Raw genomic sequence first — 12,878 nt, forward strand, 5'->3', positions numbered from 1 at the left:
GCGCGCGGTTTGGATTTATCGCTCTTCATCTAAGGGCAACTCCCGACGGTCGGCTAATCGCTATAAGTGCGAGACAGCTGGCCCGTACGTACATCTATCGTTAACCGACGCTTCCTCGCTCGGCAATTCAACTCCGATGCACAGATTTCAACTAATGTAGTAGTCAGCGTCCTCATAACTGAACGGCGGAAGTAGTCGGCACGTACTCTAATCCATGCACGGGCTTCCATGCGGGGAATCCTCGGTGTCCTTCTTCCCTGAGATACGGTGATAGCCGCGGCAGCAAGGAATGCTGGTTGGGCACTCAAGCCGCAGGAAGGCGACGGAGGAGGCAATTATATGTAAGCCTCTTGAAGTTCGTGCATCTTGCATGTGCAGCCGTTATATGTCTCCTCGGCCAGCAACGCCATACCAACGTTGCCTACTAGGGCGAGAAAGAACGCGACTCAGAGCACACGACTTTCGTGTACAATTACGAGATTAAATGACTTCGGCGAACCTAAGCCAATGGTATCGTGCTACGGCTGCGGAAAATCCCACGCCGAAGGCAAATATGTTTTTGGAGCGATGCGGATATGTACTTAAACTGCGTAGCGGTAATTTTTTGAGACAACGAGAATTTACAGAGATAATCTGCATTGAGCATGCGTCAAAGTATCTGTACATAATTCGTTGAACCTGATTTATGATCAAAATTTGAATTAATCCGAGTGTACAAGGAAAAAGAACCTGTGGGATTTACCCATGCGATGATAGTTATACGAACAGCACTTTTATGTAGTAAAAATTACAAGGATTATGGCGAGAATCGCCAATTAGGGTGTTAATGTTACGTTTGCGGGTGTTCTTTAAATTTGTCAAATGCCGCAATCCAAGTAATTTTTACTCCAAACGGTACTGTTCGCATAATTGCCGTCGCAAATGTAAATAGAACAGGTTTTTTTTTCCTCGCACGCTTGACAGATCGAAAGATACCCATTCCATTCGAGAGAAATGAAGATTTTCACTAATCGCCAAACAAAATGCCCAATTCAACAATCGTCTCTCCTTTGTTGCAGGTAAACCTAAGGGGTATGCTTATCACGAGAAGAAAATAATACCGAAGGTCGAAAGAAATACTCGAGAGGTAACCTCGAGCACCAGCAGGATCACAATGCGTCGGCAATTCAGATAATCATCTCAGTTCGTTAGCAGGTTTGAAATACGTAGTTGGAAACATAACCGGTGTGGCTCGCGGCACAAGTTGCGTGCTGGTGAAATATAGCCGTACGACGCGACGCGGAGTTGGATCGAGATAGGCGATAAAAAAAAGTACACATGTAGAACAGAGACTGAGATATTGTTTATTGTCTAAGAAAGGTGATGATTGGGCAGTCTTGTCGCGCGTGTATGCTCTTCGTTGCTGAAATTTTGTATTTATTCAAAGTAAATCCGTCGATGCGTGTGCGTTGGCGGAAGTACATATTATATTACAGTGAATTAGACCTGAAAGCGTCACTAACTCGCAGATATTACAGGGTTATAAAAATTTGGAATTCTATTCTGCCGGAGCCTTTCCTTTTTCCAAGTGCTATTTTCATCATACCTTCGAAGTGTTTGTTCTGATTTAAGAAAATTTTATCTTTTTTAGTCTCGTCAAGTGTACTGACAAATTCAGGATTTCTTACTTTATAACGTTACATAGGAGCCGAATCGAGGGGCTATCCGCTGGCTGCTATCGCTGTGAATATTCTTCAATTATGCCAACGTTATCCAATATACTCACATCAGTTGTACATGTGTAACTTCTTCGTGACTACGCAATACTTTGACACCACTAAAATAAACTTTGAACTCCAAGTCACCTCGCGTATATATACGTAGCCCTGCTTCTGCCCTTGGCGAGTAATCTGCAATGTTTTACGAATGATACACCCATTTCACTAGAATTGTATCACTCGGGGCTACAGTCCATTATAACGTAAATACAATTGAACAAGTATGCATATAAAATCTTGTGCCGGATTAGTTTACAAGAATCTCACAGTCTCTTATTGTAAAAGAAATTGTACAATGGTGCAACCCTAGATATCACTAGAGGCCCATTCATTCTTCTTTCATATCTTTGTAAAAAATCCTAGAGTCGAAGAGGTATTGACGAGCTTCCCAACTGGGCACGGTCCCCCGAACGTCCTAATACGGTTGTTTTAGCACTTTCCAAATATGCCCATGATAAGATCGGCCCGGTTCGAGGCCTGAGGCCCTATTCAATATTCTGTCACATGGTACAACGTAGAAGTGCGTCGCTATTGCATACGAATTCTTATGCCGTGTAACGTTGATATTAGCCACATCCTCCGGAAAACAACTTTTATAAACTGAGCATAGAAATCAGTTGCATTCAGTTGTTGGACTATATTTACGGTTAGTTTGGGTCCACATCCCTCACGTCGCACAAGAATCCTAAAATTATAATTATCGCACGGGTCTGGATCGACGCCGCTGAGCGTTGTATGTAGATCAGTCGGAAACCCTCGAGTTTGGTTAATGCCTAACGCGAGCTTGTTGACACTGCATACCTCCAGCTATGTATTATGTTATACATAACATGGGCTATACTTATAATACCGCGGTGAAGGAAGTATGCGAGTGAAATTGAATGAACTCAACTACCGACGTTGACGCTTCAAACAGAATGCGAGATCATTTGTTTTCAATCTCACACGTGATCGGTAGCATGTATTTCACTTTCCTCGATCTCACTTTCGGTACAAAGATCCAGACATAATGCGATAGTTGAAAGTCTCGATATTAAGTGTAAGTGGACACAAGTTGTCGGATAATTCGATTTTCCATTTTCCACTCCTTGCTGAGGATTTCTGCCTAGAGTAAGAAAACTGTAAACTGCCGATGCATGCATACGAATATGGATGATAGTCTGCCGGACGAGCTGGATTCTAACAATTGGTCGGTAGCCTGATCGATTTTAGAGTATAAGGAGCATGATTACGAGTTAGGAATTTATATTAAGGCTATAACTATTCGATATTTGCCCTAATGAAGATTATGTCAAGTACCAACGAACTTGAGCTCGGACTGATACGGTGAAACCGTATTTTTACAACAGCTAGGCAACGTGTAGATTTGCGGATACAAGCCCTGGAAAAAAAAAATTATCATGCCCGATATATTTGATTCCGAGCTCTCATTGCATCCTTTCATTTTATGATAACATAATTCAATATTTTTGTAGGTATTAGACACGCATACACTAATATTTTTCTTCCAGCACTTGATTAGAGTAATAGATTCATTATATGATATCGTCTCTGTGGATTAAGGTGGTATATTCAAGTTGCTCGCTCATTGCGTTCAACATGCTTGTATCACTTTTGTCAATCTAAGTTTTCACTTACTTGGAAATGTTCTCAAATGGCTTGGAAATCCGTATTGAAAGAAGCAGCCGTACAATGGCTTAAACACCCGTCATTGTGAACACTTTGGGGAATAGGTGGTGATTTTTTTTTCACAGCTTGAGTTTTTGTCGTCCACTTCTAAATAGCGAAGGAATACAATACTACGAGAACACTACTGGTAATCAGCATGGACAGATATTAAGAAAATAATGATGCTAGTTCGTTTAAATTAACATGATAGGATGTGAAGAAAAATTCACCAGATCCGAGGTGACTGGTATTATATTCGAGGCACGTTGGCACGAAATGCCTTATGCATTGTTCACAAATAGATATACCTTGACTGACTTTCCTGTAAATAGGATATGGGTACTATTGGGTACTTCAGCATCCAAACCTGTTTCCAAGACGAAGCACAATGACGGTTTAGATATTGAATGAATTTATGTACGTTCAAACGGCACACGGTCTATACCACATATCCAAGTACACATAATTGAATTCTTCAACTTACGGTTGTTTCACGTACATCGTGATTTTTTGTAGTGGCCACTTGGCAGCATATAAGCGCACCTAATTCTTCTAATACAGTCTTACTTAGAATATGTTTAATGTGAACTCTGTTGCAGATTGACATCACGCGTGAAAGCTGCTAATAAACCAGTCGATTGATGAAACGATTACTCAATACTTTTACTGACTCTCTTTTACATTAATAAGTTATTAGCATTTGCAATCTGGACAACTTCGTGCGCATAACTTGAAAAATTATTCGTTAAACTCAAACTTTACGTGGACATGGCGATTAGGTTCACGATGACTTCTTATTATTTTAATGGTGTTGGGGTTTAGGTAATTCGTTGGGATCTCAAGTACCAGGAAGATATATTCACAGAAAATATTTGTTCCCTTATATTAAGATCACATTTTGATTGGATTATTGGCTCTCGATACATTTTCGATACGGGCCGTTCATGCATGACGTCATCACACAAGGGGGAAGGGTAACTCCGACAACGTAATATCTTGTATCGAGGAGTAGGCTAAGCAAACGAGACGTAAAATTATGCCGATTTTTACTCCAAACACTGTTCCATTCACCGACAAATTTTTTAGCTCAATTTTAAAAAGCCCGCTCGTGGCGTTCGATGCTTGGCATCATTTAAGAGTGGTTAAAAGTATTATGTGCGATAATCGTATACGAAACATACAAATGTTCATAAGACAAAATATTATCTTTTTTAAATGTCCTGTGTAATGAGAAAATATGGAGAGTATAAGAATGGGGTTTAGTGAGGTCATTATTATAAGGGCGGGGGGGCAAGTAATAAGGGTCGTGTAAGTGACCCGTATTGATGTCATTTATGGATGGCCCTCCGCACGGCGATCAACAACGCGGTTAACCGCTCTTTAAGATGTCCTTCTCCCAGATTCACACCACCTTTTACCAGTAAGTGGGTAAAATTGCTGAAAGAAGTTTTTCGATGAATCTTCTCGCCAATTTTGAAACACGATTTCAATTACAGCGCTATGTCATATTGCGAGACTGAATTTCCGTAACTGTAATAATATAACGACAAACTGTAACTGTGAGGCTCGTTCCCGTACGACTCAATAAGAGTGATTTTATTAGCACTCCAATTGAGGTGCATACACATTGAGTCAGGAATTCGAATTGACGGTACGGCGTTGTGTTATGAAGACGCGAAGGAAACTGTTGGGATCCGCTGCGGTCATGGAATTGGGCGATCGTGGACCTCATGATGGCAGCTGGTAAGTATAACATACCATTATTCATTTGTACTTTACGCGTCGACCTTGACGAACAATAATTGATAAGACAGGCAGTTTTCTCACCCCCACGCTGGACGACGAGTGATTGCATATCAAATTTATGGGATGAAATTTCCTTCCCGGCCATTTCAGAAACACTTGCATGGCCTCGGATCTCTTCTACTGATTTCAATCAATTTCAGATGATTTAAAATATTATATTTTATGATACTCTATCTTACATAATTTTGATTGCCATTTTAATATGGTTCCTTAACTTGGCCGAAGTAGAATGGTACCAAAAACGGCACCTTCTTTCAGTTCTTCGAATATGCAGATGGTCAATTCTTTAGACCACGACTTCTGCTGTCCCAAAACCTTACGAACTCAATACTCGATCGCGAAATTGTTTTTACCATGGGGCACGTACAAGACGCCATGATTCCTATACGTTATGAAGTTTCAAGTAAATATTTCAAAAGTTTTACCCCTTAATTGAACATGCATTGTTCAAAACTTGCAGCAAAATCTGCTCTCTGAAAGCATCCAGGGCCAAATTTTTTTGTTTTAAAAATTTGGAAGCCGTCTAATATGGAGTCACCACCCAAGACTGTCATTTATTGGACTGATACGGATAGAATTTCACATCAGTAATGTGATTTCCTACAGAAACCAAAGATTTCCAAGAGCGTAGCCGGAGCAAAACCAATATATAATTGATCGGAAATAAAACCGTATATCTGTAGGAGCTTCCCTGGTTGACAGCCTGCATTAGTATGCTATATTCTCTGATTTCCACGAACATTATACCGATACGTGCTTCTGGTCCATAGCCAGGGACCCCGTGTGGACTTGCAAGGCACATGGATTCAACAGCTAGAATCAATATTATTCATGCGTGTAAGTTACTCAGAGTCGAGTTGTTCTGGGTGTTAGCATTCCAGCGCTTGGGGGTCCTCATATTCACGCTTTGTCACGACGTTGTTTCGGTCACACGTTTTATTCGTACGAACGTGTCGCACGCGGACAATTCAATTGTGAGCCACTTGTTCTTGAATAACGTGCCACCGTACAGCAATGCGGCCTAATCAATTAAACGCTAGACAATGCAGCCAGAATGAATCCTTTTTTCCCTCTCTTGATTCCAGTTTCTTTCTCCACACACACCAGCCACACACTTCTGGCGTTTACTATTGTAGTTTTTGACGGTTGTAGATAGACCGCGAGGCGACCAGGTTGCAACTGACTCAACAGCAAGTAGGTATCCGTTTATTGTGAATGTCTATTAATCTCATCTGAAGGGGCTATTATATGCACCTTAAAACAAACATATTCCAATCAATATTTTGTAGTATTAGAATATTTGATCAACTCGGCGTTGTTACAATGAATTACTAGTATTTGACAGTATAATGCCTCGATCTTTAGACATTCACGAGGTTCAGTGTTACGCTGCTAAAGCCAAATGAAGCAAGAGTGGTGTCGTGGCGTGCAAACCGCAAAATGTATCGAAACGTTCAGAAATTAGGTGTAGAATTCTACCGTCATGTTATTTCGGCATAGTCAGTAAGATCTACAGATACGATCTGGGCTCTACGTTTTTGAGTACAAAATATGTTTTTTCCGACAATTTTTCTACACCTCAGCGAAAAAATAAGAATCAGACGTCGAAGAATTGCATTAATAAAATATTATTGGTTGGCACTAAAAAACCATATGATTATAAAATACTTATACCAAATTTCAGAGAGTTTCGCGACATGATGCGGCCGGTACGTTACGACAAACACTCTTTCGTTTTCTGGCCTGAGATATGTAATACGCAGTCGTACGTGCGACAAAATTTGAGAATTTCTACTTTTAACAACTAGTAATCTGCTGTCATTAACCTGTGTCTTTCGACTAGCCCATTACGAAACAGTAATCCATTGAATATAATTTTCTTTAAATGGACGTGCCCCTTTGATCGCAAACGGTACGTTGTCAGTGATTACACGGTCTACAGTATATACGTTATATTCAAGTTTCGGTTAAAGATTGAATCATTGGTATAACGATAACAAGAGTCAGGAAAAGCTGCGTAGTAACTAAAGATTCTTCGTGAATGATTAACGAGACAGAGCGCGACCGGCGTTCTGAGCAGTACAAAAGCTGGCTACTGGCTAAAATCAGGAGATTTCATTGCTCTATAATAGGACGAAGGTAAAAGCGACTACAGATTATGAGTACATTGCAGGTATAGGTGGAGGTAGACATTTTGGGCACGGTACTGCTACAGTTAGTCCGTCGATCCAGAGAATGATAAAACTAAGCTTAGCTCGGCCAATCACTTATCTATCTTGCCATACAACGTCGTCATTCGGTACAACATGTGCGTGAGGTACGCACCGTCTCTATACAAGTATACACATCAACCGACTGTATTTCTATATACCATGCCGGTATCACGTTGAAACACTCGACATGGCAGCGCAATCTATCGGCAACGTCTGCGCGCGCACGAACGCCGAAGACTATACTTACGAACTGAACAACTTTGTACACAGTATCCGAAGCAGCTTTACTGCGTATTAAAGCTGTTTTTCTCAAATACCTTCTTATTCACGGTCATGCCTACTACTCCCGTGGCCACTCTGACTTTGCCAGTCGAATTTATCACTCGTCACGACAATAACTCTCTTATCTTTTACCTGCACCACGTTAGGGGGCTCAGTAAACTACTTATATCACTAACGCACGTTGAGTACTTGTAATAACACATGTTTTATTCTGTTGCTGAACGTTTGGATTCGTACTGGTCTCTATATTGTCACTAGGTGTTTACTACTCGGAGAGAAAAATATAAAAAAAAAAATCGTCCCAGGAAATTCTAAGGCTCTTCGATCTTCAACTTATATCCCTGACCACGGTTGATTTTCCAATGAAAGCTTTTCGTTCGACAGACCCATCATAGTGGTCGAAGCTTGGTTCCACAACGCAACTACCGCAGTTGAATATCAAAATCACTACCCACACAAATAACGCCGATAGATATCGTGCAACTAATGGGAATCGTGCGCACATGCAAATCTAAATAAAGAAAACGATATATGCTCCTGCGATTTCATCTGAAAAATTAGTACCCCGGGATTTTACAGGTCAGAACAACTTTTATACAACGCGAGCATGTATTACGCGTTTTTTCACGCGTGTCTTTTCTCGAGTGAGTCTACCAATGTGCTTGTCTGGAGTACCGAAAAACCCGCTTTCAAGTCCTAGGAGTTAAAAGTGGTCCTTTCTGCACTGCGCGCATGCACTGTTGCGAACAAGTCTGACATTACGCGACCCTCAATTTCCTACTTGGTGAAAAAACGCGTCACACACTCTTGTTGTACAAAGAATCGTGTGCAACGAGGAGGCAACGGTCTTTTCATCCCTCGTATTTGCAAATCGTCTTCGGCTCGTATGCGTGCTCGCCTACGACTCATATTGCAAGCTTACCCTCGGCCGGAAAAGACCAAGTTTGCCTTCTTGTCACTCAATATGCTGTTTTGTTTTTTCGACAGATTCGGCACGCGAATCTTATTTCTGCCTCACGTGCACACGGCAAGAGATTAAATTATACCAGCTAAAATTTATCTGAAACAAATTTCAAAAGTCGAAGTTACAAGAATAAGGACCCTTGAAAACGGAATCGCAACGAATCAAATTTACCATTGGCAACAGACATTTCCGGCCTCGAGGACTTTCAATTGCCACTCCGATCGGTTCGCTTCACCCTGAAGCGCGTGCTTTTAGATAACCAGTTCGAAGAGGAACATAAACGACGGCGGTATCGAGTGCCGTACAAGCCCAGGTGGTTATTATATCTTGAGACTTTCCATACCATGCATGAACTGGAGCAAAAACGAAGATACGTTCGCGTTCCATACATGACCAGCGTGTGAAATATTATCTGCAATCCGTTTGAAATTTATCACGTGCGCAGACGCGTTAGGAAAGACACCGTCTGCGGGATACGTTGACCCGGCAGGAGACCAATAAGCAGAGGCACCTATCTCTATACAAGCCACGGCTTGTCCAGCGGCCTCCGCAACAGCGTCCGAACGGCGGTGGAAGATTAGGTGCTAAAAACGGAAATAGAAACAGCAGCAATTACCGGGACGCCGCGCCGAGGACCGAGAAAGAGAGAGACGCGTAATCACCGTATGAGGTCATTTGAATACCGGGGGAGTGCGACGAAGACGGGAGTGCTGCTCGCGTGTGAGACAAGGACGCCGTATTGATACATCGGTGAAACCGGTCTGCGCGGAGCAAACACGCCGACCCGATGTTCCTTGCTTCTTTTCCCGTCACCCATCTAGCTCAGGTTCTTCACGGAGTGGAGTGGCCGTACACTCTACGTTACGCTGGAAACACTTACGCATACACGCCACGGTCTATCTGAATGCCATTTCGCGTGTCGAATCAATTTAATCACCGCCGCGTTTTTCAATGCGACCATTTCCAACTTCACTTTATTTTAATTATTACTATTGTTCACCCAAAATTTAATTTTGATAAGGGTTAATGACAAGCGTTTCAAACGTTTTGCCCTTGTACATATGCGTGTAGTCTTTTCGCTATATATGTGTTGACCTGAGCAAAAATAATGATTATGCGACTTCTGGTATCAAAGCCAGTATCAACGATAAGGTGAAGAAATAACAGGCAATCGAAGAGAATTACTTGATGGTTTAACGGAGAAAACGCCCTACTTGGGCTAGTTGAATCAATATTCAGCTGTCGATAGTGGACTTTTTAAATAGTTCGAAAACTTGAATTGTGCCAATGAAATATTTTCTTAAAGTCAAGTTACCGTGTGTGGAATATAAGACCACGAACGCTGCATGCAGCTCGACCGTCGCTTTACTCGCGGTGGGCGATTGTACTTTAGCAGCGTACAATAACTGTTCGGTCGCCTATGGGCATCTCAAAGAGACTTGAAACCAAGAGCAAAGAAATTCCGCATCTACCGCAGCATTCAAGACGATTGTCTTATACAGTAATTCTCGATAATCATAGTCGCGTATGAAGGCAATGATAAATGCACCACAGATTGCTAGTTCTCTCATGTCGTCGAGTACAAGAAGTAATTGGTGTTAGTTGTATTTTCTGCTTATTCTAACAATAAGAACCTTTATACGTTACTCACGCCTTACTGATACTACTACAATAGGCGATATTTCACGAACAGGGGAAGGATTAAAACTTTCGGTACGAAGTATTTCAAGTTAAGTTAAACACGGAATATCCACGAAGGTCAACTAGAAGACCGAGGTTAGGCATAAAAGAGATTGAATAGGACACTTGAAAAGAGACAAGAACGTTGGTTCGTTGGATGCAATCTGTGACATACGTTGAATTGACGTTATCCTGTCTTGATTTTCCATCGCAAATAAACATTGTAGAAAAAAAAAAAAAAAAAAAAACAGTCACAATTATGTTCCGGCCATTTATAGGTTGAAAAGTGTTTGTTTGCGAAAAAAGGGTTCAAACGTGACTTATTCGATACTTCGGCAGCCAACGGAAGGCGTAGTTGTAAAATATAACTTATAGATCCCTCCGTCGTGCATACGTCACAGTATCCGATTCAGTTGATCTTTACGGACGAATAAAATCTGAGCTTACGAGATAATCCTTCAATCTACGACAATGTTTACTGGGATATGTTCGTAAGATATCCACAGCTGTATCCAATTGACCACCGAAGAGACACTGACTTTGATAGCAATGAACAACTTACGGCTTAGGTTATTTGGTTATAGGCTCATTTGTCTACAGCCAGATCACCTACCCTTGCTTTTCTTAATTTTTTTTTTCCCCGTGTAATGACTCCACCTATTGATAATTGATGATGACTGAGGTCATTCATAGCGGTTTCGTTGAAGCAAGAAATATGCATGTGTTTCACCGTTGATTTCCCATGCATGGTATCGTATGCTTTATATTTTCTCGACAATTTACTCCCACAAGGAACCGTTTTTATACAATTCAGACCTTCGCAAATTATGTATCGTTACCGGGAAAATTAACGAATTTAAAAATTTTAAATATCAATAATAGACTGCTCGCATCGACTTATTACGGTTTCCGTCGCCGGAATTTTTTTGAGAGCCCTCGAATGCGACGCCAATGTCCGCCGAACCGGTATTCTCTTCTGCGGGCCAGCATTTTACCTGCGTTCTTCTCTGATCAGTCTTCGCTCTCGCCATGGCGAAGAGAGCATAGTGCGGGGCACAAGGAAAGAAGGCTGTGGAAGGAACGGTCCGGGAAGGGGGCAGCGCGATGAGGGAAGGGAGGGGGAAGGGGGTGGGGGCTAAGGGGCATGGAAGAGAGACTAAGCTGCCCCAGGGGCAATTTTGCTACACTAGTGCAGCTGTGTACCGACTACTTCTTCGAAGCATATAACGCTAGATATACGATCCATTAACATGAGATACAAGTGGGAGATCAGAAATGCCATATATATATATATGTATATGTATATATATTAAGGTGGTCCTTGTTTAGGGTGTTGGCGAATTTTTTTCGTCCCTGCCCTGAAATCAGCTTCAAATAATTCGAAAACAATCGCCTAATTTTTTCAGATTTTTACATCGAATCTAAGATGGTCCGCATTGTGATCGAAGTTTCTTATGGAAATTAACATGGGTAAAACTTTTTTTCTCAGTATATATTTTGTTGCAAGAGTAATAATGTTCCAAATAATCTGTAACCGCGAGGTTTTGGTGAGAATTACTGCTCCTATCTGGGAAAAAGTACACATCGTCGTACGAGGCAATCTAGACGAATTGCACAACCTCGGAACCTGACATTTTTTTTTCTTTAGAGGAAGTGCAATTTATGTAAGAGAAGTACAATATAAGAGAATTCATCTAATGAATCTACCTTAGCGCTTAATTGGTTTTGCTTTGGTGATAAATGCTTAGATTCGATGTAAAAATCTGAAAAAATTATGCCATTGTTTTCGAATTATTTGAAGCTGACTTCGGGGCTGGGAGGAAAAAAATTCGTCAACACCCCAAACAAGGAGCACCTTAATATACATATATGTTATCGATTTGTATGTATCCATATATACAAACGTAGGTAAACGGTGGTGCTTAATCATCATATACCTACATACGTATATGTAACGCATATATGTATATTTATACAGGGTGGGAGAAAAAAAAAATGGGACCGATTTGAAGCGTGAATAAAATTCAAACGTGTTGACTGCTGTTAAAAACTTTATTTTGCTTGAAACTAGAAGAATGAATTTTTCATGTCGCGTTTAAGAATCTGAAATATCTTTATTCGTTGTTGATATACATACTCTTGAAGAACAGGGTTTGAAAAAGTCACTGGGAGACTGAAAAGAATTAATATTAAAGAATGTTCAATTCAATTTCCTCCAGAAATTGTGATTCGAAGATTGATTCTGGAATTTTAGAGATTATCTGAGATTTTTTTTTTTTTTTTTCGTAAATAGAATCAAAACACGCGCTTGAAAGTTGAAGTTCTGTTTTCATGACATTATCAAACATGTCCATTATCACAAAAGTCGGCTGTAAATGATGCCGAGTACTTGACCAAAATTGATTCAGCCAACGACCAATCACCCTCCAGATGTAACGAACATTTGAGATTTTTCGAGATTGCGTGACGGCTGACCTTTTTTATATTATCGAATTACCTAGAGCATCA

General features: G+C 40.9%; 2 protein-coding genes across 4 annotated transcripts in view; both read left to right on the forward strand.

Annotated features, from left to right (window-relative positions):
• Positions 1-1,179, forward strand: part of LOC107220923 (protein NDRG3) — an 82,977-nt gene extending 81,798 nt beyond the window's left edge. Inside the window, exon 10 of the mRNA XM_046732141.1 lies at positions 1,059-1,179. Within this exon, the coding sequence (XP_046588097.1) occupies positions 1,059-1,174 (116 nt within the window). The 3' untranslated portion in view covers positions 1,175-1,179. The remainder of the gene's footprint in view (positions 1-1,058) is intronic.
• LOC107220921 (epidermal growth factor receptor) overlaps positions 1-12,878 on the forward strand; it is a 98,189-nt gene that overhangs the window by 54,195 nt on the left and 31,116 nt on the right. Inside the window, exons 1-2 of one of the 3 annotated variants that reach the window (XM_046732135.1) lie at positions 5,054-5,168; positions 6,384-6,425. The exons of 1 other annotated variant lie outside the window; for it this stretch is intronic. In XM_046732135.1, coding sequence (XP_046588091.1) covers positions 5,156-5,168; positions 6,384-6,425 — 55 coding nt within the window. In that variant the 5' untranslated portion in view covers positions 5,054-5,155. Of the gene's footprint in view, positions 1-5,045; positions 5,169-6,383; positions 6,426-12,878 lie in introns of those variants that run through there. One more of the 3 variants, XM_046732137.1, reaches the window with a different exon arrangement.

Source organism: Neodiprion lecontei, chromosome 2, assembly GCF_021901455.1.
Source record: "Neodiprion lecontei isolate iyNeoLeco1 chromosome 2, iyNeoLeco1.1, whole genome shotgun sequence".
Taxonomy (NCBI): Eukaryota; Metazoa; Arthropoda; class Insecta; order Hymenoptera; family Diprionidae; genus Neodiprion; species Neodiprion lecontei.